This window comes from Mya arenaria, chromosome 5, assembly GCF_026914265.1.
Source record: "Mya arenaria isolate MELC-2E11 chromosome 5, ASM2691426v1".
In the NCBI taxonomy this organism is placed as follows: domain Eukaryota; kingdom Metazoa; phylum Mollusca; class Bivalvia; order Myida; family Myidae; genus Mya; species Mya arenaria.
In genome coordinates this window covers 76,126,769-76,153,311 of record NC_069126.1, presented here as the reverse complement: position 1 = coordinate 76,153,311, position 26,543 = coordinate 76,126,769, and the positions used below count along the sequence as shown (strand labels likewise).

General features: G+C 42.3%; 1 protein-coding gene across 1 annotated transcript in view; it reads right to left on the bottom strand.

Annotated features, from left to right (window-relative positions):
* Window positions 1-422: 422 nt before the first annotated feature.
* Window positions 423-26,543, bottom strand: part of LOC128235972 (uncharacterized) — a 39,258-nt gene continuing 13,137 nt past the window's right edge. Inside the window, exons 4-17 of the mRNA XM_052950756.1 lie at window positions 25,497-25,663; window positions 24,009-24,175; window positions 23,250-23,463; window positions 19,184-22,471; window positions 18,599-18,868; window positions 18,288-18,311; window positions 10,118-10,248; window positions 7,323-7,390; window positions 6,965-7,119; window positions 4,573-4,684; window positions 4,122-4,280; window positions 2,246-2,409; window positions 1,330-1,394; window positions 423-1,151 (exon numbers count right to left, since the gene is read on the bottom strand). Of these exons, the coding sequence (XP_052806716.1) occupies window positions 1,119-1,151; window positions 1,330-1,394; window positions 2,246-2,409; window positions 4,122-4,280; window positions 4,573-4,684; window positions 6,965-7,119; window positions 7,323-7,390; window positions 10,118-10,248; window positions 18,288-18,311; window positions 18,599-18,868; window positions 19,184-22,471; window positions 23,250-23,463; window positions 24,009-24,175; window positions 25,497-25,663 (5,017 nt within the window). The 3' untranslated portion in view covers window positions 423-1,118. The remainder of the gene's footprint in view (window positions 1,152-1,329; window positions 1,395-2,245; window positions 2,410-4,121; window positions 4,281-4,572; window positions 4,685-6,964; window positions 7,120-7,322; window positions 7,391-10,117; window positions 10,249-18,287; window positions 18,312-18,598; window positions 18,869-19,183; window positions 22,472-23,249; window positions 23,464-24,008; window positions 24,176-25,496; window positions 25,664-26,543) is intronic.

The following is a 26,543-nucleotide window of genomic DNA, read 5'->3' as shown; positions in this document are numbered from 1 at the left end:
TTAAGAGAAGTCATTTGGGTATACATACAAACAATTAAGTTTGCATTATACACTAAAACATAATTGCACTTTAAGTTAAGGAACTTTAACTCTAAACCATTGTTACCAATTAGAAAAGAAATGCTTATGGGCACTAACAAATAATAAATTGCGAAACATGTTTGATTCGCGCACATTAAAAGAACCGTGACTCACTGTCACCTGATTATCTCCCTTAAAATAAAGTGAATTGTATTTTGGATGGAAGTGAATAAAGCTTGAAATAAATGCCTTCAGTAGGGAAAAAGTCTTTATGACCTTAATGTTAAGGCGGGTCTTGTGGATGAATCATAGATAATGTTATTTGACTGCATTGTACAATGGAACGCTGTAAAAGTGCTTTCTCAAAGGTGAAATGAATTGCATTTCAGACGATGCTTGACTCAACAATTTTTATGTTTTATTGAATACATCTTTAAATAGGAAAAACATGTTAAATAGCAAGGAGAGGTTTTAGTGTCATTTAGATATTGATCACGGCGTATTCATGTGTGATTCGGTTCTAATTACATAACTACCTTGAATAAAGATGTAATACACTCGCAAAAAGGCCACACCAAAATTGAATACTAACGATGTTATTTTTTCAATCGATATATCGAGGACCCTGAACAAATACATGTAGATCACGCCTCAAGCAAACATAATGTATTCATTTTTATCAATTATAAATAAGCCACGTATATAAAAGAACACATGAATATCCACCATAAAGCTATATAATTATGACCGGTCCTTTTAAAGTAATGCCTGCTAATGGTCCATTAATCTACTCGTAGAAGTGAGCTTGTAACAATACAATAGCTGCTCTGATAATGAAAATTGCTAGTTTATGACTTTTTGTCCCAAAGGGATGAGTTCAAATTTGTGTAAAATAACATATAGGACTCCATCGTTGACGACACTGGTCAGCACTTAAACGAAATATGAAAAACCGGAACTCCCGTTAGCTCATTTACGAAAATCAAGTGCGATTTTTTTTCGTCAACGTCGAATACACTTAAAAGCCGATTTGATCGAATTTGTAGTAAGCTGGCGATATGTCTTGACTTGAGTAGTGTTGTAAGCCTGCTGACACGTCATGTTCGTAATTCTGGTCTTTTTATATGGTACTGAAAATAAATTTGAGATAATGTGTCAGAATTTTAGCTAACTAGATCACGTTCACTGGAAAAGGCACGCCACTCATTCAAAACCAAGACATTCAGAATGTAAAGTTCATCAAAATAATGAATAACTAATAATATGACTTAATAAGAGCCGGAGAGATGTAATTATAGCCCTACTCACGTCGTCTCGAAGATATCCGCCATTGTACAGGAAATCCCACGAAAATGAGTGACTTTGCTTGTTTTCTGTAGGGAATAATCAGAATTACTCCTATACAATTTCAGTTTCGTTGTTTCCTTCAAAATGAAAAATTCAATACATTTTAAAGGTAAAGTTTGTCAGATCGATTCTGTACATTAGGTGTTATGCGCTTTACAGTCGTAAATCGTTATAAACTTGTAGGAGAACGTGCACGTGTGGATTACTTTATGTGCACTACGTCATCCCGTTATGTGTACATTGTACTGATATGATACGGACGCAAGCAAGCTCTTTTGGATTATTTTCAGCTTTGGATTTACGTTATTTAAGTTAAATCTTTTTTTGGAATCCGACCAACAAATATGTGATTTTGGGATGGTGTTTGATGTTTGTGACCCCATATCAGTTTGGCATCACTTGAAAGGGTTTTGTGGCAGAAAAAGAACATGTTAAACATTTACCGAAAATAATATAACAAATATGCTTTTGGCCTTCAAACATTGCAAACTTTGTTATTTACATTTGTAAAGAGCAAATACATGTATACACAGTCACTGTAAAATCTTCATGTGTGGTTCATCTACCTTAGAGAGCAAGCAAATGCGTTTTAAATGATACTAAAATTACTTGGGTTCATCAGGCCTTATAGTTGTATTAAGGTTAATGAAGCTACCAGAAAACTAGCTTATTTGTTGGTTGAATTCAATGAATACATAATTCTTAAGACTGTATCTGCCATAACATGATCTGACATATTGTACCTTTAAAGTTTGGTGGTATATATACAAGTCCACAAAATATGTTACAAGTGTAACGAAAAGCAACCGGACTTAAAATATAACTCTTTTTATAGGTAAAGATGTGAACATTCGTTTTCTTGTGCCATTAAACTTGCCTGAATATACAGAATCGGAACTCCTGGAAGTGGATGCTGAGTCCTCCTCCCACTGCGGGGGATGGAAAGGGGAAAAATCTCTCCGGTGTAGCCTCGTGGCCATGTGTCCGGGGAAGAACCCCGCCACGTAGTGACCCGATAAGAACGGATTCACGCCATGCGTGCTGCAACAAAGTGTTTGAAATATAAACGTTATTTCATGTTTATTTGTATATATTAAAGTGACATTTTTTTATATCTAAAATCAATATATACACATGTATAACAAACAAACATTTTCAATTATAAACCTTTTACCACTTACTAAATAATACATTTATGGAACATATTAATTACTGGTAACAAGATTGTAACCGTGTATTTAATAGCTGAAAACGCAAAAGTATTAAATGACTGGTAAGAGCTAAACAATTTACAGTGATCATCTATCGTCTCAGAAATACCGTTTTTCTTTACCTTTCTTTAAAATTAAACACGGTATCCTTAATAAGAACCATTGCTTTCGATTTTTATTAATCCTTTCCGATGTATCTTATTTGGGAGTAAGAGTGTATATTTAAAGTCAAATTATGTTTTAGTCCAAAGACTATCTTATCCATTTTAACATTTTAACCCTCCCCCTCCAACCACCCGAAAAATGCATTTATCACGATTCCAAAATGCAACACAACCGAAAGTTACTTTTAGTATAATCTAAATTTAGCGCGCACAACGTCATCACAATGTTTGTATATCACGTGACCATCTGAATACCTCAAATTCTACTAAAACTGCGCTCTACCACTGAACTATCGGAGCGGTCCTCGTCTAGGGCATCATACTATGCCTACTAAAACTGCGCTCTACCACTGAACTATCGAAGCGGTCGTCGTTTAGGGCATTATACTATGTTCATTCATTGCGCCGACTTTTACACTGGACAAAACTGATGTATATACATGTAGACCCTGTCTCTTGCGTTAAGATAAATACAATATATCCAACTTAGTTTTTACTTTCTCCACTTTTAGTTATCCTCGGAATATGAAATATCACTCAAACAACTATTTCCAACAGTTTTTTATGAATGACACACTGTAGTTTATTCCAATTTTACAATAATTCTCAAGACATGTGGTAACGCATTATTTTGATAACGCTTGTACTTTTCCGGTATGCGGTAAAACCCGGGCATAGGTAATAATGAATCCGAGGATAGCTCGCTTAGCAAAATTTATTTCCATTATATAAATAATTTATCATATGTATTTACTAGATTATGAATTATGAATAGTATCATTTGTAAGTTGTAGATAAAATTGTTATTTAATGAATATACATTTATATGTACCTGTTCGCAATCACAATTTGGTGTATTAATTTGATTTGATCAAGGGTCATGTTGGCCTATTTCAAATGTGTATTTTGTATTATTTATGCTATGAATAAATCTTCTTCTTCTTCTTCTTCTTCTTCTTCTTCTTCTTCTTCTTCTATGCCTACTAAAACTGCGCTCTACCACTGAACTATCGAAGCGGTCGTCGTCTTGGGCATTATACTATGCCTACTAAAACTGCGCTCTACCACTGAACTATCGAAACGGTCGTCGTCTAGGGCATCATACTATGCTTACTAAAACTGCGCTCTACCACTGAACTATCGAAGCGGTCGTCGTCTAAGGCATCATACTATGCCTACTAAAACTGCGCTCTACTACTGAACTACCCGAGCGGCCGTCTTCTAGGGCATCATATTATGCCTACTAAAACTGCGCTCTACCACTGACTTATCGGAGCGGTCGTCTGTCGTATCATACTTTGTCTACTAAAACTGCGCTCTACCACTGAACTATCGGAGCGATCGTCTTCTGGCGTATCATACTATGCGTACTGCGTACCTCTCTGTGAACGAACTTGAATTGTCTGCATGTTTTTGCATGCGTCGCCGGTATAAGAGCAATGCACACAACACAAGGGCTAGGCAGGCGAGGAAGAAGAGAGGTATCCCTATAGCCAGGCCAAGGACAAGTTTCTCACCGTCGTCAACCTGTGCCGGGCTGAAATAATAACGACTTTTATAGTAGCTATAGTATTACAATTGTGTTTTTTTTCTTTCTTTTTGGCTTGATATAATGTGTTTTTTAGTTTGGAAAAAGGAATCATTAGGCGTCTCGATTTCCGAATAAAATAACAAGTATGATCAAGGTATGGTTATTCTACCTGATAATTTCAGTGGTTAAGGGGAAACAAAGTCCGATAAATTATCTTAAATTACGATTTTTCCCTTTTCCATTAGCCGACTTACGTATTTATGTTAAAGTATATTGTCACACACGTAAACCTGCTTACAAACAGCTGGGCGTTCCGTCCACCACAGTACACACGCCATTGTCCGGGCACTGACCACGGTCAAGTAGGAAGACCCGACACACGTCCTCCGGCGTCCCTCCACCGGTAACGACTGATAAAGAAACACACATGTACAACTCTAAGGATGGGCGTTCCGGCATTGCAACGCATATGTTGATGCTTAAAAGTTGTCAAAAGTATTGGCTTTTTAGTTCAAATAATAAGGAGTCACCAGTGCACTAAATGATACAGGGGGGGGGGGAGGGGCAATATAATCGTCCAAGTTTACTCTCGATGTCAATATTGGATAAAACAGTAACACGTACGCTCAAAATTCTCCATTTCGGACTAAAATTAACATTTTTCTTTGGGGAGCACCGACACCGCCACCACACCCATAAGTCCACCCTGCCAACAGGTTGAACTATTTAAAGGTCGAACGCCAAAAGGATGTGCCCCTATGTTACGACCCCTCTAGCGTAAACAATCCTGGAGCCGCCCTTGCAGTGTATAACATTTAATTCATGAAAATATTCCGCATCAATAATTTGCCATCAAGCTCTAAACATTTGCAGATCTTGACAACAGTCATAGATAAAATATAATATATAATATTACACAACATATGAAGTTAAAAAACTTTGATACGCATCGGAACATTATCAACATATGCTTATTTTATGAAGTATGAAGTCTTAAGAGTTTTGTATCGCTTTCTTACTTCGTCATAATTTGAGAGACAAAAACATCTACCTACATACACACCAATAAATCACATTGTTTGTACATGAACATTGTAAAAGGAGGGTACTGGCAGGCTATGTTTTACAGGCGTTGTCGCATATATCTATTTTTATTAAAGACATTGAATGTTTTTTCTCTTTCTTATCCGAAAAAGTATAAGTGTACGGAGAATTGAATTCATTAGATAATTTCAAGACCAATCAAATAAATTCCTATGAAATTACGTAAAGATATTTTAACGTGTCAATTGAAAATAGTTTATGTACATAATGAGTTAAGTTTAGAAATTAAAATATAAAATAATCAGTGTACCTCCCTTTTTTACATTTTGCCCCCTTCACATACACGGATTTTTCTTACGAGTCTTTACAGACCGCACAAATTCACGGATCCTAACGATTTGGCCACTTATACGACCGATTTAAGATTTTGTTACGAATTATTACGAGCTATTTACGGTTTATTACGAGTTATTACGATGTATTTACGGCAAAATTCCACGAGATGTCACGAGTTGTCACGGATGACAACGAGCAACGGGTATTTTACAAGCTTTTTACGGTATATTACGAGTAAATAACGAAATGTTACTATTCATCGAAGCTTTTGCGTGTAAGGAACGACCTGTTTACGTGATGTTACAAATAGTTAGGAGTTAGTCCGTAAACCAGTCATTAACTAACAGTAAAAACACGTCAGAATAATCGTTACAAGTCATTAACGGATTCTACCGAGCAGTTTACAGCCTGGTTACGTGTTGTTGCGAGCGGTTTACAATACTTACGGATTGTTACGAGTTATTTAGGGCAACAATCAATCCGTGGAGAATCATAAGAAGTGTTTTGACAAGTCAAACTCTTTGCCTCTCCTTTCAGGGATCCTTAAAAGTGTCTGCGAGTTGGTGCGAGTTATTTATGGATACTTGCGATTGACTACGAGTTGGGTATCCGTAAGTTCTCGTTAGAAAAAATCCATGTTACGTGAGGGAGGTATTATATCTCTGAAAGACTAAAGACTAAAATTTCTTGGCCTAAATTAAAGATATATATCCGTACTTAAAATTAAAGCATTGTATATAATTTTATACATGCACTTGCAATCATGTGCTGACCACCTGAATTAACATTTTATAAATGACTTTATTGTTTATTAGTCTTAAACTTCCACCAGGGAATGTTTCTCTTAAGACTCTTAGATGCTCTTGGTAAAGCTCTGTTCGTTATGCAGCCTAACAAAATTACTTTTTAGTCGTTTATTTCATGAGTTCTTCAATTTGATTTTCTACTAGGTTTAAGATGCATGTTTTGTACAAAAAGTCATTTTTTTCGATATTGATGTCTTTTTACGAACATTATGGAATCTAAAGTTAATTATTGATGTTCATCCTCTTTATGATTTACACATTCACTATCAATACCTTGTCTGGGGTGCCCCCTTAATAAATTCGGGTGCAATTCCCAAGGGGTTTTATACTTATTATATATGCAGAACTGACCTAATATATGAAGGACTCTTTCTAACTACCGCGTAATAGGGTGTCATCAGTAAAACAATAAACGGTAGAAAAAATGCAATCAAAATTAAACTAATATGTAGCACCCTTTACATATATCAAGTATTATTGAATGGTTTGGTTTTCGTTACTGACTTGGAGTGTTGTTGAGTGCAATAGCGGATGTGTTATACGGAACGCCGTCAATACTGAATGTAGCGTCATCCAATGCGAAGAATGCCTCGGAGAATCTCTGTGACGCTTCCAACGTGTCCGGTTTCTCTATGGTTGCGTTAACTTGAATGCTTCCACTGAAGAGAGAAAATATTTCCTTAAATCGTCTTGGATGCCGAGTAAGCAACATTGTCTGAACGCTTCATCTCAGTCAGCGTTCTGATTATAAGGTTACTTGAACAAATACGGTCCTGTACCTGGCAGTGTGAGTCTTTTGGAATATAATTACTTTGTATTAGATAGTACAGAGAAATGATTCTTTATGTAAAATACAACTCACATTCTCATGTATCGTATAGTGAGCTTGAACGGGATGTTCCCCATATACCGAGCCATGTAAGCGTCCAACTGGAAAAATAAAACAAGCATGTTAAAAAAATGAAAAAACACAACTACAACAACACCAACATCATCGACAACAACAACACATAACAACAGTACAACAAACAAAAGAATATTTGATGATATGGTGACGCCAATATAATAATTATTTTATTTTAAATATGGAGACAGTTACCAAGTTCAGGACAAAGTGACATAATACAGTCATAGAGACAGCTACCAGGTTCAGGACAAGGTGACGAAATACAGTCATAGAGACAACTACCAGGTTCAGGACAAGGTAACATAATACAGTCATAGAGACAGCTACCAGGTTCAGTACAAGGTGACATAATACAGTCATAGAGACAGCTACCAGGTTCAGGACAAGGTGACGTAATACAGTCATAGAGACAGCTACCAGGTTCAGGACAAGGTGACATAATACAGTCATAGAGACAACTATCAGGTTCAGGACAAGGTGACGTAATACAGTCATAGAGACAGCTACCAGGTTCAGGACAAGGTGACGTAATACAGTCATAGAGACAGTTACCAGGTTCAGGACAAGGTGACATAATACAGTCATAGAGACAGCTACCAGGTTCAGTACAAGGTGACATAATACAGTCATAGAGACAGCTACCAGGTTCAGGACAAGGTGACATAATACAGTCATAGAGACAGCTACCAGGTTCAGTACAAGGTGACATAATACAGTCATAGAGACAGCTACCAGGTTCAGGACAAGGTGACATAATACAGTCATAGAGACAGCTACCAGGTTCAGGACAAGGTGACATAATACAGTCATAGAGACAGTTACCAGGTTCAGGACAAGGTGACGTAATACAGTCATAGAGACAGTTACCAGGTCCAGGACAAGGTGACATAATACAGTCATAGACACAGTTACCAGGTTCAGGACAAGGTGACGTTATACAGTCATAGAGACAGTTACCAGGTTCAGGACAAGGTGACGTAATATAGTCATAGTGACAGTTACCAGGTTCAGGACAAGGTGACATAATACAGTCATAGAGACAGTTACCAGGCTCAGTACAAGGTGACATAATACAGTCATAGAGACAGTTACCAGGTTCAGGACAAGGTGACATAATACAGTCATAGAGACAGCTACCAGGTTCAGTACAAGGTGACATAATACAGTCATAGAGACAGTTACCAGGTTCAGGACAAGGTGACATAATACAGTCATAGAGACAGCTACCAGGCTCAGTACAAGGTGACATAATACAGTCATAAAGACAGCTACCAGGCTCAGGACAAGGTGACATAATACAGTCATAGAGACAGTTACCAGGTTCAGGACAAGGTGACGTAATACAGTCATAGAGACAGTTACCAGATTCAGGACAAGGTGACATAATACAGTCATAGAGACAGTTACCAGGTTCAGGACAAGGTGACATAATACAGTCATAGAGACAGCTACCAGGTTCAGGACAAGGTGACATAATACAGTCATAGAGACAGTTACCAGGTTCAGGACAAGGTGACATAATACAGTCATAGTGACAGTTACCAGGTTCAGGACAAGGTGACATAATACAGTCATAGAGACAGTTACCAGATTCAGGACAAGGTGACGTAATACAGTCATAGAGACAGTTACCAGGTTCAGGACAAGGTGACATTATACAGTCATAGAGACAACTACCAGGTTCAGGACAAGGTGACATAATACAGTCATAGTGACAGTTACCAGGTTCAGGACAAGGTGACATAATACAGTCATAGAGACAGTTACCAGATTCAGGACAAGGTGACGTAATACAGTCATAGTGACAGTTACCAGGTTCAGGACAAGGTGACATAATACAGTCATAGAGACAGTTACCAGGCTCAGTACAAGGTGACATAATACAGTCATAGAGACAACTACCAGGTTCAGGACAATGTGACATAATACAGTCATAGAGACAGTTACCAGATTCAGGACAAGGTGACGTAATACAGTCATAGTGACAGTTACCAGGTTCAGGACAAGGTGACATAATACAGTCATAGAGACAGTTACCAGGTTCAGTACAAGGTGACATAATACAGTCATAGAGACAGCTACCAGGTTCAGGACAAGGTGACATAATACAGTCATAGAGACAGCTACCAGGTTCAGTACAAGGTGACATAATACAGTCATAGAGACAGCTACCAGGTTCAGGACAAGGTGACATAATACAGTCATAGAGACAGTTACCAGGTTCAGGACAAGGTGACATAATACAGTCATAGAGACAGTTACCAGGCTCAGTACAAGGTGACATAATACAGTCATAGAGACAACTACCAGGTTCAGGACAATGTGACATAATACAGTCATAGAGACAGTTACCAGATTCAGGACAAGGTGACGTAATACAGTCATAGTGACAGTTACCAGGTTCAGGACAAGGTGACATAATACAGTCATAGAGACAGTTACCAGGCTCAGTACAAGGTGACATAATACAGTCATAGAGACAGTTACCAGGTTCAGGACAAGGTGACATAATACAGTCATAGAGACAGCTACCAGGCTCAGTACAAGGTGACATAATACAGTCATAGAGACAGTTACCAGGTTCAGGACAAGGTGACATAATACGGGTACACCGTTATTCGGAGTTGAATGTAGTTTGAATTTTCAGTATTTCACTAACGATATATACAATGAAACGCCTCCTACAGGAGGGAAACAAGGCACATTTATGAAAAGAAATGTATGTACATGGATATCGGTACAGGACTTACCTGTAGTCGAATATTGACAGCCAGGGGGCCGACAGACTCGGGAACAGTGCAGTTGAGCGGCACAGCCTTTTTCGGCGCCTTGATTACAAAGTATATATACACCGCCTTTACACCACGCTTGAGGTTGAAATCTAAAATATGTAGGCACGTACATAAAGGATATAGAAAGAACATTTTTTTTGCCTACGGAACTGGTGTACAATTTACAGTGCAGTTGAGCGAAACAGCGACCGTCAGAACACGGCTCACGAGCAATATGTTAGTTATAACTTAACCGTGCTAGCCGGAAATCATAAACATTCAGTAAATACTACGGTACAAACAACAATGTTCCGTTTTGGTACAGACAACGTTGTACCGTTTTAATAGCACCCGCTACTTCAAAAGTAATAGAATCATATATCTATGCATTTTAATAGCCTGAATATATTTTTTATTCGCACCGGCTTTATGTGAATTCCGGGTTACACTTATTCCTAGGGATTAAGAATTGTGACGTCACTACCAATGTGTACGACCACAGGAGCAGAGTGCGTCGTTATGCCCCTCACCCCCTATGGCAACGCACCTTTCATCGATTACCCAAAGATACAAAAAAAATCACAGGCTTATAACTAATAATGGGGGAACTGTAACTATTATAAAATCTCAATATTTTTTTTCTTTTATTCTATAACTTGTTAAAAGGAGCCGACTTTCCCGTGTATTTCCCTATAATTGCCGAGATGACCATATTTAAGAGGCCATAACTTTGCCAAGTATCAACTAAACTGAACACTTCTGTCAACACTTAAGTTATTAAGTACCAACCGTCTTAGCTGGACTAAGAATTTGAAGGCTTTAGTACTCGCCCCCGCGTCGGTGTCGGCGTCGGCGTCCGGTTAAAGTTTTAGGGCAAGTTGGCAACTCCAATGCCCTTCATTCAATTCACCTAATACTGGACATAGTTGTTAGGACTATCAAACAATGAGGTTATATAACTCCATATTATCATTGATACAAATTAGGGCCCTTGATTGACTTACGAACTTAGGTTATAGTTTTCGGGCACATTGTGTCAGGTTTAAATTTTAGGGCAAATTGGGAGTTTTACTAATGACCACTATACCTTTCATTCAATTGACCTAATACTTCGCACAGTTATTGATGTCCTCTTACAAAAATGTTTCAAAACTTCATATTAACCATACATACAAATCATTGCCCTTGCTTTACCTTATTTTTTAACTTATATTTTTTTGCTTTTGACAGACACAGTTTTATATTTTAACCAGGTTTTCACAATGTGAAACCTGGTAATAAGAATGACGTACGTCGTTTTTCGGGCGGGCCGGCTGGAGAGCGGCGTCAAAATCACAAACATATTTTAGACCTTAAGCTCCCAATTGACCCTGCTCCCCCCTCCCCTCCAGGGGTAATTTTGAAGGTTATGATTTTCTTAAAGCTTAAGCGAAACACCACAAAATGAGATATGTTTACTCTTTAAGGGAGGAGGCATAAGTGAGTAACGGACTTTTAAACTACGTTACCCTTACTTTTGGTTTTATCTGTACTATTTCTTTTATGTATAATGATTGTTTATGAGATGAAAGTTGGTAAATCATCGTTCTTAAGTTTTATGAAGGTTTTCCAATAATTCATTCCGCGCGGATCGGTGTAAATAACGTTACTGTTAAAACGTAACATATGGAACGTTTTTATAGAAATAATATGTTACACAGAGTGCTTATACAAATAAAGTAATGTTATTTTGCTTGATGAAAGAGGTATGCCATATTTTAAATACGTATTAGACCATTTAATCAATAAATCCCTAAACTTTCTTATAATTGTGCAGATAACGAGTGTGTAATTTACGCACTCGTTATCTGCACAATCATAAGAAAGATGCTGGTAAATTGATGCTGGTAAATTATTAATACCCTTTACACAATTAATCACTTTAGTTATGAACACATTATATTCTGGTTTTATTTCTATTTTGGACCAGTGAAAAAACCTACATAACTATGATTACGTTACTTAGGCAAAATATTTGAATGTAATTGTAAAGTTTCATGTAGCAAATGGGTAAGATCAAATAAAGTTGCAATCAATTAAATGTTAAAACACAATAATTTAAAAACATATGTATTTGTTCAACAGAAATTATAAAAAGTCATATAAAATAGATATTTTTAATTCGTATTCAATACAGCGTGAAAAATTCATTAAAATGCAGTTTACAAACATAAACATAACTTGATAAATAAGTGGAAAAACTTAATTTTGTAAGATAAATTAGATTTAAATTTGTGCCCATGGAACCGGCCAGGCAACTATGGATGAGTTCATTAACAATCTAATTGTAAACAAAACTGCCCTTTTCCTATGGTTAAGTTTCATGGTCCTTAGCAAATGCTGATATAATGCCTTTTAAAACCATGTGGGGATGTTGTTCATATATTTGTCGGCAATGCAACACTTCAAAGCCTACCATGAGTACCTGATACATTCGAAAAGCTGGTTGGTTACCTTGATTTATTCAAGGAGTTGAATGCAAAAAAAGAACTGCGCCAACATTCTTGATATCTGGCCCCGTAACAAGAACTCCTACGGATGGATGGTTTTTATGGGCAACAATGACATACTAGTAACCTAAATGTCATGTTTACTTTTCGACCAGTGTAAAATTGACGTTTTTCCAGAAAAGTTTTGAGACCCTGTTGTTCTAAGAGAAATATGTTAAAATCTTACAAGTCATGAAGATGCCAATGTTCAAATATTTCATAAGGAGGCATAATTTTCATCCTAACAAGAGGCAGACATAAAAACGTTCATTTTTAGATCTCCAGAGCCCTAGTGGTTTATGCGAGGTATTTCAGTTTTTTTCATACTGGTGTAGGTAACAAGCGGCGATTTTTCTTCGGAAATGAAATGGGTCAATACAAAGAAGAAGATATTGTTCAGTAATATAAGCCATTCATAGCTTCACAAGGTGTGATACAACAATGGCGCCCCTTTAAATCCTAGAAAAGGAGTATTGCCAATTCCAAATGGCTTCACTGTCTAAACTCTGTGTCTGCTGAATGGTAATCCAAAATATACACAAATGAACAAATTGAGATATGACATATTCTGCAAAAAAGAACCTAGGTTCTCAAGGTTTCTCTCTAGACTCGTATAACAGTATCAACATGAGTTATAGAGCACCCCTTAAAATGCATGATCAGCAGGTCAACTACCAACTGTACGTGTGGCAAAACGCCCATGCAAATTACCCACTACGACTTTGAAATAAGAATTTAAGTGGTTGGAAGTATTATCGAAAACGTGTGGACATGTGGTAAGATTCATTCACAAGAAATTAGTGTGTTTACTAGGGAAGAAGAAAATTACAGTGACTCGGAAAAGGGCGATAAGGAAGTGGAGCTTGATAATATGACTGACATCGTATTTGATGATGAAGCTGATACAAACTAGAGCAGGATGATGCTATATTACGAGCATATCGGTTATCGTGACACTCTTATTCAAAATCAATACAAACACATGTATAACAGACATAGATTTTGAGTGAAAACCCTTTTCTTTTGTAACTTACGCAATAATGCATTTTTGGAAAATAGTATTTACTGATAACAAGATTGTAACAGTGTATTTAATATCTTAACATGCAGTTTTCTGGGATTGGTGAGTACTAAAGATTTACTGTGATCTATTTTCGTCTCATAATGTAGAAACACCGTGTTGTCTGCACCTTCATTTCAAATTACACTCCGCAATCTCCATAAGAACAATAGTTTTCAACATTTATTTATCCTTTTTGGTTTATTAAAACATTTGTATTATGTGTGGTAAATCATATTTGGGAGTTAGAGTACATCTTTAAAAGTATTACGATCAATGAATGAGGTTACAATGTGCTTGACTTCATTGATTGCAGAATGTTTTTTTCCAAATTTAACTATAATGTATGATTCTAAAAACGTGTAGAGATTTTTTTTATGTAAATTATGCAAAATTGGTAAGATGTATGAGCATTACAGTTTGTCACGTATATGACACGTAATGTTAACAAATGTCAAGTTGTTTTAATGTTATCATGTAAGATAACTACATGTAAAGGAACACACGAGGGTGTACAGCAAATTTCTAGACTGTGATTTGTAACATAGTGTGTACAATTATAATTAAATAGTCCCGTTGCATGGATATTCTTGTTAACACTGGTAGCGTGAACTACAATTGACAGATTCAATATTTTTCCCATTTAAAAACAGTAATTGATATTTCTAGTCCATCAACATAAAATGTCTAGGGGTGGTATATTATGACTTATCAAGTCAAAATGTAAAGTCATGTAATTGAAATTGGAGAAGAGTATTGTATAATGCAGATTAGTATTTTTGTCATATAACTTAATTTATATTTAAAAAGGTTGTTCATCTTGTTTTTGCAATTTAACTTGCATAACAGATTAAAAATGTGATGTAAAGTGTGAAGTTAATAAATCTAGTCCTGTTTACTTTAGAAAATGTTTGTAACGTATTGTTTTACAAAGTAGCGTATTCTTCATGCACATTTATCAGAAAATGTGATTGTTTTCTGAATAATATTTGCAATTTGAATTTGTGCCATAAACAAGGATCACTGCATAGATAGGATTGCAAAATGACAATTAATGCTTATTGCAGGCAATATTTGTTGAATATGTATAAACAGCCAACATACTTTTCTGATGATGTAACGTAATATAAATGTGAAAGTTTTACTTGACATTATGTCTTATTCATCAGTACTGTCTGAAGTTTAATGTCTAATTAAAGATTTCTCATCAAATCGATGCAGATTATTTTGATGCTTGTTTTTCGTCATAAAATATTGCGAGTTTTGAAGTAACGTAAATTACAGTATAGTGAGTCATGAAACATCTTTGCTTTTAGCTGAAAAACTATTACGTCATATATTATTGAATTAAAACAGTTTTCTACACTTTTTCTTTTATAAAACGACAGTATTTTACAAGTTCGAAAAGTGAATATTATTTGTAAATCAACTTTAAAATGCTGTAGTTTCCAAACGCCACAACGGCCAAGACGGAAGCATGTCTTAAAATGTTTGTAAGATGAAACACTTTCATAAAATCATGGTCTACAAAATTACCCCTGGGGAGGACCCTTTTCCCCTCACAGTCTATTTAGGTTAGGTTTTACATACATGTACTATTATAGTGACCACACTTGGTAAATAGGAAGGGTATAAGGAAACCTTATAATGAATTGCGTTTGAGGTGCCTATGGTCAAGTTCAAGGTCACTGTTACTAACATAAGAAAAATGGTTGAAACTATAGACCTTTAGTTAGGTTTGACATATTGAAATCAAACTTTTTATAGAGAAAGAATTTATAGAGACCTTTCATGGGATTGCGTTTAGGGCCCCTAGGTTCAAGGTCATTGTTACTAAAATAGAAAAGCGGTTTAGTTACTTAGTTAACTTTATTTAGGCTTGACAAATTGCGACCAAAATTAGTATGTAAGGCCACAACAAACTGATCATTTGTTCTACGGATTTTGCCCAAAAAAAGTAGGAGCGAGCGAGCGAAAAAAAATTTAAAATACTTTTTTTTAAAATTTCAGGCAATTCAGAGGCGAGCGCAAGGCGAAAAATTAAAAAAAAATATATAAAAAGTTTATTTCTTACCAAATATATCATGCAATATGTCAAGAAATGCTTAATTTTAATTGCAAACATAGGTTCTTAGTTTAAATATAAATTAAAAGGTTTTGATTGTATCACATGAAAATCTGTCTCAATATATAAAAAAATGGCAATAAGATCCAGTGCTTTACTATTAACTTCAATTTAAGCATGGATATATTGTAAAGACAACATTCCTCATAGTAACGTGCAATTATTCGAAGACCAAAAAGAAAACTATTGTATTCATCCCGTAACTTAATACTATCACAAAATATTTTTTTAGACTGGTAAGAGTAATTCATCATTTGAGCATTTCCAAAAATTGGGTCAGGTCTATATTTGAACTTCTTGAAGCAAATGATAAGGTTGTAGTGACTTTGACATTGAGAATTAAAAACTCAGAGAAATGCATTTTAGAATTTAAAAAATAACTCACGGAAACATGTTCATTTGTTGTAAGTCGAGTGTCCGTGTATTTTAATATAAGTTTTGCACTCAAAATCTGATTTAGTTATTATTTAACACTAAATTTTGAGTACAAAACAATGAATTACTTAAAACACACATAAATAATTATTGTCTTCGACGCTGTGAAACTGTTGTTGTTTACTGAAGACTATAATCCATTGACTATGACACTGATGTTCAATTAAAATGTGTATTTTACATTTACGAAAACTGAAAGTATCCTGCAAATTTATACCGGAAATAAATAACAACGGTGCGTCCTGCAAAATATTCCGGACAAAAAAGACTGTCAACAAATATCGGCTGTTTTGCGGTAACCCGGACCTGATTTTGTCCTGACACGAGGAAAGTTTGCTCGCGGGGAATGAAAGCATGGAAATACCTTCAAAAAAGGGCGAATTCGACGTTGCAGGTTTAAATTTTAAGTAAAAAAACTTCAGAAAATAGAGGAAATTCACAAGTAAAAAAAATAATAATATGCGCGGCCAAAAAGTATGTGCGGGCGCAAAAAAAAAAAGTTTTTTTTATTTTTTTTTCGTTTTTCGAATTTTAGGTGCGGCAAATCCGACGAACAAATGATCAATTTGTTGTGGCCTAAGAAGAGTTTATGGAGACCTTTCATGGGATTGTGTTTGTTTTTACTTTTTATTGCTTTTGACAGGCACTTATTATATCATTTGTGAAATTATTTCTAATACAAATCGGCGTGTTGTCGATCGCGCTGTCCAACCAAAGCACTGGTTCTATTTGTAGTAACAATGACCTTGTCCTTAGGGCCCCACACGCACTCCCATGAAAGGTCGCCATAAACTCTTCCTATATACAAAGTTTGGTCACTAAATGTCAAACCTAACTAAAATTATTCAATACCAAATGTAAGTTTTTAGTAGCGTATACCTTAACATTTGACGGAACCGACAACCTAAAAGCAATCCCAAGCGATCTCTCAAAATGTTCTTAATTTTCACCGAGTTTTGTATCCATATGATGAAAGAAATTGTTGTCACGAAATTTCTATATTTATACTATTTAGGAACGGTGACCTTGACTTTTGACGGAGCGAAGCCAAAAGCAATTCCAAGCGAGCTCTCTACTTGTTTATACTATACACCAAGTTTGATGTCCATATAATGAACAAAACTCAAATTTATCGCCGGTGAACCAAAGTTCTAATGATGAACACAATTGTAGTTATTCGCTGGCAACGAAATATCTTTATTTAGTAACTGTGACCTTGACCTTTGACTGAACGTACCAAATAGTATTCCCAAGCGAGCTCTCCACAAATTCTTACTATGCACCAAGTTTAGTGTCCATAAGATGAACAAAACTAATGTTATTTCCTGGAAATCCCTAGTTTGACGATCGCTCGCCAATCCGACTACCACACCGCCCGCCCAACGAAATACATCATTCTCTTTCGATGAAAACCTGGTTGAACATTTGGTTTGCGTTAAATTTCCGATTGTGGCCGTTCGCATAATTTTCATTGTTTTACGGTTTCCTTTAAAAAGATTATTTACGCATTGCAAACATTTTTAAGATATGTTTTTTGTAGAGAACCATTTACAAATAGCCGCTTAGTAATTGTTTTCGCAAGTTCTGCAAAATGTGTGGTCGTCTCCATTGCCGATTCCAAGTTCTCAAGAAGTACAACACCAAGAGTGACATACATCATTCCACATGAAAGCTGGAATCAAATGGCGTACGATGGGCTAGTATTTTTATTCGATTACCGTTAAGAAAGAAAATACCGCAAACATGCGCTTTGATGAGTCAATTTCGCTGTGGCCGTTCACATTTGTGGTGATATGATTTGCTCCATCAGTGTTAAGCACAGATTACCTAGAACATCTCGGAAAGAGATCGCATGGCCTTATTTTCAATTGATTAATTCACGCTGTGTACACGTGTAAGAAAAACTCATAACCATTAAACATGAAGGACGAAATAACAATATCAGTGTAATAAAGATATAGTCATCTAGTTAAAATTACACACTGAAAGACAATCACTCACCGTCTTTATTATTTGAAGCTGCTTCTGAAAATATAAAAGGAAGCTTGAGGTTGTTTGAAATGGATGTTTATGCTAAATAACATTTAATATAATGACATGACTCTTTAAAAAACTCACTTTACAGTGAAGTTTAGTTGTTTTTTTGCAAATTTTAAAAGCCACGCTCGAGACAGCTTCTTCGGTCATTCGAGGGAGCATGGGATCGCATCTGAGCTTGGACTAGAACTCACTACCAATTGGGTGAAAGGCAGACATCTTTACTATTATATCGGTCTCAAAATTCATTCTACTAAAATTATGAAGCATCTTACCTGGTGGCACGGCACAATAACCGCTTTTGTCCTCAAATGAGCATTCGAATCCACCAATGATATTGTTGCAAATCTTATTCTCGGAACTGCAGTTATTGGCTCCCGTAATGCATTCATTTACGTCAAACTGGCACCGGTGACCAGTCCACTTAGAGTTGCATTCACAAATTCCGGTCACATGGTTACATGCTTGGATATCAACGGCCGCGTGTGAATTCTCGCAGTCACAGGACAAAGAGCAGTTATCACCATACTTATTACCTACACATGCTGAAAAAACCAAATCACACTACAAAGATCAACTACAGTCAAAACTCACTATTTCGAAGTCGTTTGCACCTCTTCCAGGACAACGACCATTTGATATAACAGAAATATATAAAGAGTTTAATAAAACCGAAAAAAAAGAAGAAAACCGTTGGACATAACCTGAACATAGAGATAACAGAACTCAACGTAGCGAGTTTAGACGGTAAAATATATTTAAAAAACCTGTATAACGCCTTTAGTTAAAAATTCATTTTCCAATGAAAATGTCCTGATCTTACGAAAAACAATGTTTAAAGTGAAGGAAGTTAGTCTCACCTGTGCAATTTTGCTGTTGTCTATAAAAGCCAACAGGACATGGGCACCCGACGTTTTGATTTCCGAAACCACAGGACGCGGTAGTTATTACTTCGGTGGTAGGAGTAAAGGTTTTAAAAGATCCGGCTAAAGTTGTGGTTAAATCCGTTGGCGATGCAGAGCCGGCAGAAGAGGTTGTTGTTTCGGTTGCTGCAGTAGACCCGATCGATGTTGTGGTCGCCGCGTCGGTTGCTGCAGTAGACCCGATCGATTTTGTGGTCGCCGGGTCAGTTGCTGCAGTAGACCCGATCGATGTTGTGGTCGCCGGGTCAGTTGCTGCAGTAGACCCGATCGATGTTGTGGTCGCCGCGTGGGTTGCTGCAGTAGACCCGATCGATGTTGTGGTCTCCGCGTGGGTTGCTGCAGTAGACCCGATCGATGTTGTGGTCTCCGCGTCGGTTGCTGCAGTAGACCCGATCGATGTTGTGGTCGCCGCGTCGGTTGCTGCAGTAGACCCGACCGATGTTGTGGTCGCCGCGTCGGTTGCTGCAGTAGACCCGACCGATGTTGTGGTCGACGCGTCGGTTGCTGCAGTAGAACCGACCGATGTTGTGGTCGCCGCGTCGGTTGCTGCAGTAGACCCGACCGATGTTGTGGTCGCCGCTTCGGTTGCTTCAGTAGACCCGATCGATGTTGTGGTCGCCGCGTCGGTTGCTGCAGTAGGCCCGACCGATGTTGTGGTCGCCGCGTCGGTTGCTGCAGTAGACCCGACCGATGTTGTGGTCGCCGCGTCGGTTGCTGCAGTAGACCCGATCGATGTTGTGGTCGCCGCTTCGGTTGCAGCAGTAGACCCGATCGATGTTGTGGTCGCTTCGGTTGCTGCAGTAGAACCTGCCGATGTTGTGTTCGCCGCGTCGGTTGCTACTGTAGACCCGATCGATGTTGTGTTCGCCGCGTCGGTTGCTACAGTAGACCCGACCAATGTTGTGGTGGCCGAGTCGGTTATTGTAGTAGACCCGATCGATGTTGTGGTCGCCGCGTCGGTTGCTGCTGTAGATCCGATCGATGTTGTGGTCGCCGCTTCGGTTATTGGAGAAGAACCGATCGATGTTGTGGTCGCCGCGTCGGTTGCTGCAGTAGACCCGACCGATGTTGTGGTCGCCGCGTCGGTTGCTGCAGTAGACCCGACCGATGATGTGGTCGCCGCGTGGGTTGCTGCAGTAGAACCGACCGATGTTGTGGTCGCCGCGTCGTTTGCTGCAGTAGACCCGGTCGATGTTGTGATCGCCGCGTCGGTTGCTGCAGTAGACACGATCGATGTTGTGGTCGCCGCGTCGGTTGCTGCTGTAGACCCAATCGATGTTGTGGTCGCCGCGTCGGTTGCTACTGCAGACCCAATCGATGTTGTGGTCGCCGCGTCGGTTGCTACTGTAGACCCGATCGATGGTGTGGTTGCCGCGTCGGTTACTGCAGTAGATCCGACCGATGATGTGGTCGCCGCGTCGGTTATTGTAGAAGACCAGATCGATGTTGTGGTCGCGTCGGTTACTGCAGTAGACCCGACCGATGTTGTGGTCGCCGCGTCGATTGCTGCAATAGACCCGACCGATACTGTGGTCGCCGCGTCGGTTGCTGCTGTAGATCCGATCGATGTTGTGGTCGCCGCGTCGGTTGCTGCAGTAGACCCGATTGATGTTGTGGTCGCCGCTTCGGTTATTGGAGAAGAACCGATCGATGTTGTGGTCGCCGCGTCGGTTGCTGCAGTAGACCCGATCGATGTTGTGGTCGCCGCGTCGGTTGCTACTGTAGACCCGATCGATGTTGTGGTTGCCGCGTCGGTTACTGCAGTAGATCCGACCGATGATGTGGTCGCCGCGTCGGTTATTGTAGAAGACCAGATCGATGTTGTGGTCGCGTCGGTTACTGCAGTAGACCCGACCGATGTTGTGGTCGCCGCGTCGATTGCTGTAGTAGACCCGACCGATGTTGTGGTCGCCGCGTCGGTTGCTGCTGTAGATCCGATCGATGTTGTGGTCGCCGCGTGGGTTGCTGCAGTAGACCCGATTGATGTTGTGGTCGCCGCTTCGGTTATTGGAGAAGAACCGATCGATGTTGTGGTCGCCGCGTCGGTTGCTGCAGTAGACCCGATCGATGTTGTGGTCGCCGCGTCGGTTGCTGCAGTAGACCCGATCGATGTTGTGGTCGCCGCGTCGGTTGCTGCAGTAGACCCGACCGATGATGTGGTCGCCGCGTGGGTTGCTGCAGTAGAACCGACCGATGTTGTGGTCGCCGCGTCGTTTACTGCAGAAGACCCGGTCGATGTTGTGATCGCCGCGTCGGTTGCTGCAGTAGACACGATCGATGTTGTGGTCGCCGCGTCGTTTGCTGCAGAAGAGCCGGTCGATGTTGTGATCGCCGCGTCGGTTGCTGCAGTAGACACGATCGATGTTGTGGTCGCCGCGTCGGTTGCTGCAGTAGACCCGATCGATGTTGCGGTCGCTTCGGTTGCTGCAGTAGAACCGGCCGATGTTGTGGTCGCCGCTTCGGTTGCGTCGGTTGCTGTTGTAGACCCAATCGATGTTGTAGTCGCCGCGTCGGTTGCTACTGTAGACCCGATCGATGTTGTGGTCGCCGCGTCGGTTGCTGCTGTAGACGCGATCGATGTTGTGGTGGCCGCGTCGGTTATTGTAGTAGACCCGATTGATGTTGTGGTCGCCGCGTCGGTTGCTGCAGTAGACCCGATCGATGTTGTGGTCGCATCGGTTGCTGCAGTAGAAGCGGCCGATGTTGTGGTCTCCGCGTCGGTTGCTGCAGTAGACCCGATCGATGTTGTGGTCGCATCGGTTGCTGCAGTAGAAGCGTCCGATGTTGCGGTCGCCGCGTCGGTTGCTGCAGAAGACCCGATCGATGTTGTGGTCGCCGCGTCGGTTGCTGCAGTAGACCCGACCGATGTTGTGGTCGCCGCGTCGATTGCTGCAGTAGACTCGATCGATGTTGGGGTCGCCGCGTCTGTTGCTGCTGTAGACCCGATCGATGTTGTTGTCTCCGCGTCGGTTGCTGCAGTAGACACGATCGATGTTGTGGTCGATTCGGTTGCTGCAGTAGAACCGGCCGATGTTGTGGTCGCCGCGTCAGTTGCTGTAGTATACCCGATCGATGTTGTGGTCACCGCGTCGGTTGCTGCAGTAGACCCGATCGATGTTTTTTCGGTTGTGGTTGCTTCGGTTTCAACGGTGGTTTCGGCCGTGGTCGCTTCGGTGGCCGATGATGTAACGGCCGTGTTTACATCGATTGGCGTTGTGGTTTCGGCTGTAGTCGTTTCGGTTGCCACTATTGTTGGGGCCGAGGTCGTTTCGGTTGCCACTGTTGTTGCGGCCGTGGTCGTTTCGGTTGCCACTGTTGTTGCGGCCGTGGTCGTTTCGGTTGCCACTGTTGTTGCGGCCGTGGTCGTTTCGGTTGCCACTGTTGTTGGGGCCGTGGTCGTTTCGGTTGCGACTGTTGTCGGGGCCGAGGTCGTTTTTTTTGCCACTGTTGTTAGGGCCGAGGTCGTTTCGGTTTCCACTGTTGTTGGGGCCGAGGTCGTTTCGGTTGCCACTGTTGTTGGGGCCGTCGTCGTTTCGGTTGCCACTGTTGTTGGGGCCGGGGTCGTTTCGGTTGCCACTGTTGTTGGGGCCAAGGTCGTTTCGGTTGCCACTGTTTTTGCGGCCGTGGTCGTTTCGGTTGCCACTGTTGTTGGGGCCGTGGTCGTTTCGGTTGCGACTGTTGTTGTGGCCGTGGTCGTTTCGGTTGCAACTGTTGTTGCGGCCGTGGTCGTTTCGGTTGCCACTGTTGTTGCGGCCGTGGTCGTTTCGGTTGCCACTGTTGTTGGGGCCGAGGTCGTTTCGGTTTCCACTGTTGTTGGGGCCGAGTTCGTTTCTGTTGCCACTTTTGTTGGGGCCGTGGTCGTTTCGGTTGCCACTGTTGTTGGGGCCGTGGTCGTTTCGGTTGCCACTGTGGATGCGGCCGAGGTCGTTTCGGTTGCCACTTTTGTTGGGGCCGAGGTCGTTTCGGTTGCCACTGTTGTTGGGGCCAAGGTCGTTTCGGTTGCCTCTGTGGATGCGGCCGAGATCGTTTCGGTTGTCACTGTTGTTTCGGCTGTAGTCGTTTCGGTTGCCACTGTGGTTGGGGCCGAGGTCGTTTCGGTTGCGAGTGTTGTTGCCACCGTGGTCGCTTCGGTTGCGACTGTTGTTGGGGCCGAGGTCGCTTCGGTTGCGACTGTTGTTGGGGCCGAGGTCGTTTCGGTTGCGACTGTTGTTGGGGCCGTGGTCGTTTCGGTTGCCACTGTTGTCGGATCCTTGGTCGTTTCGGTTGCGACTGTTGTTGCGGCCGTGGTCGTTTCTGTTGCGACTGTTGTTGGGGCCGTGGTCGTTTCTGTTGCGACTGTTGTTGCGGCCGTGGTCGTTTCGGTTGCCACTGTTGTTGGGGCCGTGGTCGTTTCGGTTGCGACTGTTTTTGCGGCCGTGGTCGTTTCGGTTGCGACTGTTGTTGGGGCCGTGGTCGTTTCGGTTGCGACTGTTGTTGCGGCCGTGGTCGTTTCGATTGCGACTGTTGTTGCGGCCGTGGTCGATTCGGTTGCCACTGTTGTTGCGGCCGTGGTCGTTTCGGTTGCCACTGTTGTTGGGGCCGTGGTCGTTTCGGTTGCGACTGTTGTTGGGGCCGGTGTCGTTTCGGTTGCCACTGTTGTTGGGGCCGTTGACGTTTCGGTTGCCACTGTTGTCGCGGCCGTGGTCGTTTCGGTTGCAACTAATGTTAGGGCCGTCGTCGTTTCGGTTGCGACTGTTGTTTGGGCCGAGGTCGTTTCGGTTGCCACTGTTGTTGGGGCCGGGGTCGTTTCGAATGCCACTGTTGTTGGAGCCGTGGTCTTTTCGGTTGCGACTGTTGTTGCGGCCTTGGTCATTTCGGTTGCCACCGTTGTTGCGGCCGTTGTCGTTTCGGTTGCCACTGTTGTTGGGGCCGTGGTCGTTTCGGTTGCGACTGTTGTTGGGGATGAGGTCGTTTCGGTTGCCACTGTTGTTGGGGCCGAGGTCGTTTCGGTTGCCACTGTTGTTGGGGCCGTGGTCGTTTCGGTTGCGACTGTTGTTGCGGCCGTGGTCGTTTCGGTTGCCACTGTTGTAGCGGCCGTGGTCGTTTCGGTTGCCACTTTTGTTGGGGCCGTGGTCGTTTCGGTTGCCACTGTTGTTGGGGCCAAGGTCGTTTCGGTTGCCACTGTTGTTTGAGCCGGGGTCATTTCGGTTGCCACTCTTGTTGGGGCCGTGGTCGTTTCGGTTGCCACTGTTGTTGCGGCCGTGGTCGTTTCGGTTGCGACTGTTTTTAGGGCCGAGGTCGATTCGGTTTCTACTGTTGTTGGGGCCGAGGTCGTTTCGGTTGCCACTGTTGTGGCGGCCGTGGTCGTTTCGGTTGCGACTGTTGTTAGGACCGAGGTCGTTTCGGTTTCCATTGTTGTTGGGGCCGAGGTCGTTTCGGTTGCAACTTTTGTTGGGGCCGTGGTCGTTTCGGTTGCAACTGTTGTTGCGGCCGTGGTCGTTTCGGTTGCGACTGTTGTTAGGACCGAGGTTGTTTCGGTTTCCACTGTTGTTGGGGCCGAGGTCGTTTCGGTTGCAACTTTTGTTGGGGCCGTGGTCGTTTCGGTTGCGACTGTTGTGAGGGTCGGGGTCGTTTTGGTTGCGACTATTGTTGTGGCCAAGGTCGTTTCGGTTGCCACTGTTGTTGGGGCCGTGGTCGTTTCGGTTGCCACTGTTGTTGCGGCCGTGGTCGTTTCGGTTGCCACTGTTGTTGGGGCCGTGGTCGTTTCGGTTGCCACTGTTGTTGGGGCCGTGGTCGTTTCGGTTGCCACTGTTGTTGCGGCCGTGGTCGTTTCGGTTGCCACTGTTGTTGGGGCCGTGGTCGTTTCGGTTGCCACTGTTGTTGGGATCGTGGTCGTTTCGGTTGCCACTGTTGTTGGGGCCGAGGTCATTTCGGTTGCCACTTTTGTTGGGGCCGTGGTCGTTTCGGTTGCGACTGTTGTTGGGGCCGGGGTCGTTTTGGTTGCGACTGTTGTTTTGGCCGTGGTCGTTTCGGTTGCCACTGTTGTTGGGGCCGTGGTCGTTTCGGTTGCCACTAATGTTGTTGCGGCCGTGGTCGTTTCGGTTTCCACTGTTGTTGCGGCCGTGGTCGTTTCGGTTGCCACTGTTGTTGGGGCCGAGGTCGTTTCGGTTTCCACTGTTGTTGGGGCCGAGTTCGTTTCGGTTGCCAGTTTTGTTGCGGCCGTGGTCGTTTCGGTTGCCACTGTTGTTGCGGCCGTGGTCGTTTCGGTTGCCACTGTTGTTGGGGCCGTGGTGGTTTCGGTTGCGACTGTTGTTGGGGCCGAGGTCGTTTCGGTTGCCACTTTTGTTGGGGCCGTGGTCGTTTCGGTTGCGACTGTTGTTGGGGCCGGGGTCGTATTGGTTGCGACTGTTGTTTTGGCCGTGGTCGTTTCGGTTGCCACTGTTGTTGCGGCCGTGGTCGTTTCAGTTGCCACTGTTGTTGGGGCCGTGGTCGTTTCGGTTGCCTTTGTTGTTGGGGCCGTGGTCGTTTCGGTTGCCACTGTTGTTGGGGCCGAGGTCGTTTCGGTTTCCATTGTTGTTGGGGCCGAGTTCGTTTTGGTTGCTATTTTTGTTGCGGCCGTGGTCGTTTCGGTTGCCACTGTTGTTGCGGCCGTGGTCGTTTCGGTTGCAACTGTTGTTGGGGCCGTGGTCGTTTCGGTTGCGACTGTTGTTGGGGCCGAGGTCGTTTCGGTTGCCACTTTTGTTGCGGCCGTGGTCGTTTCGGTTGCGACTGTTGTTGGGGCCGGGGTCGTATTGGTTGCGACTGTTGTTTTGGCCGTGGTCGTTTCGGTTGCCACTGTTGTTGCGGCCGTGGTCGTTTCAGTTGCCACTGTTGTTGGGGCCGAGGCCGTTTCGGTTGCCTTTGTTGTTGGGGCCGAGGTCGTTTCGGTTGCGACTGTTGTTGCGGCCGTGGTCGTTTCGGTTGCCACTGTTGTTGGGGCCGAGGTCGTTTCGGTTGCCACTGTTGTTGGGGCCGAGGTCGTTTGGGTTGCCACTGTTGTTGGGGCCGTGGTCGTTTCGGTTGCCACTGTTGTTGCGACCGTGGTCGTTTCGGTTGCGACTGTTGTTGGGGCCGGGGTCGTATTGGTTGCGACTGTTGTTGGGGCCGTGGTCGCTTCGGTTGCCACTGTTGTTGCGGCCGTGGTCGTTTCAGTTGCCACTGTTGTTGGGGCCGAGGCCGTTTCGGTTGCCTTTGTTGTTGGGGGCCGAGGTCGTTTCGGTTGCGACTGTTGTTGCGCCCGTGGTCGTTTCGGTTGCCACTGTTGTTGGAGCCGAGGTCG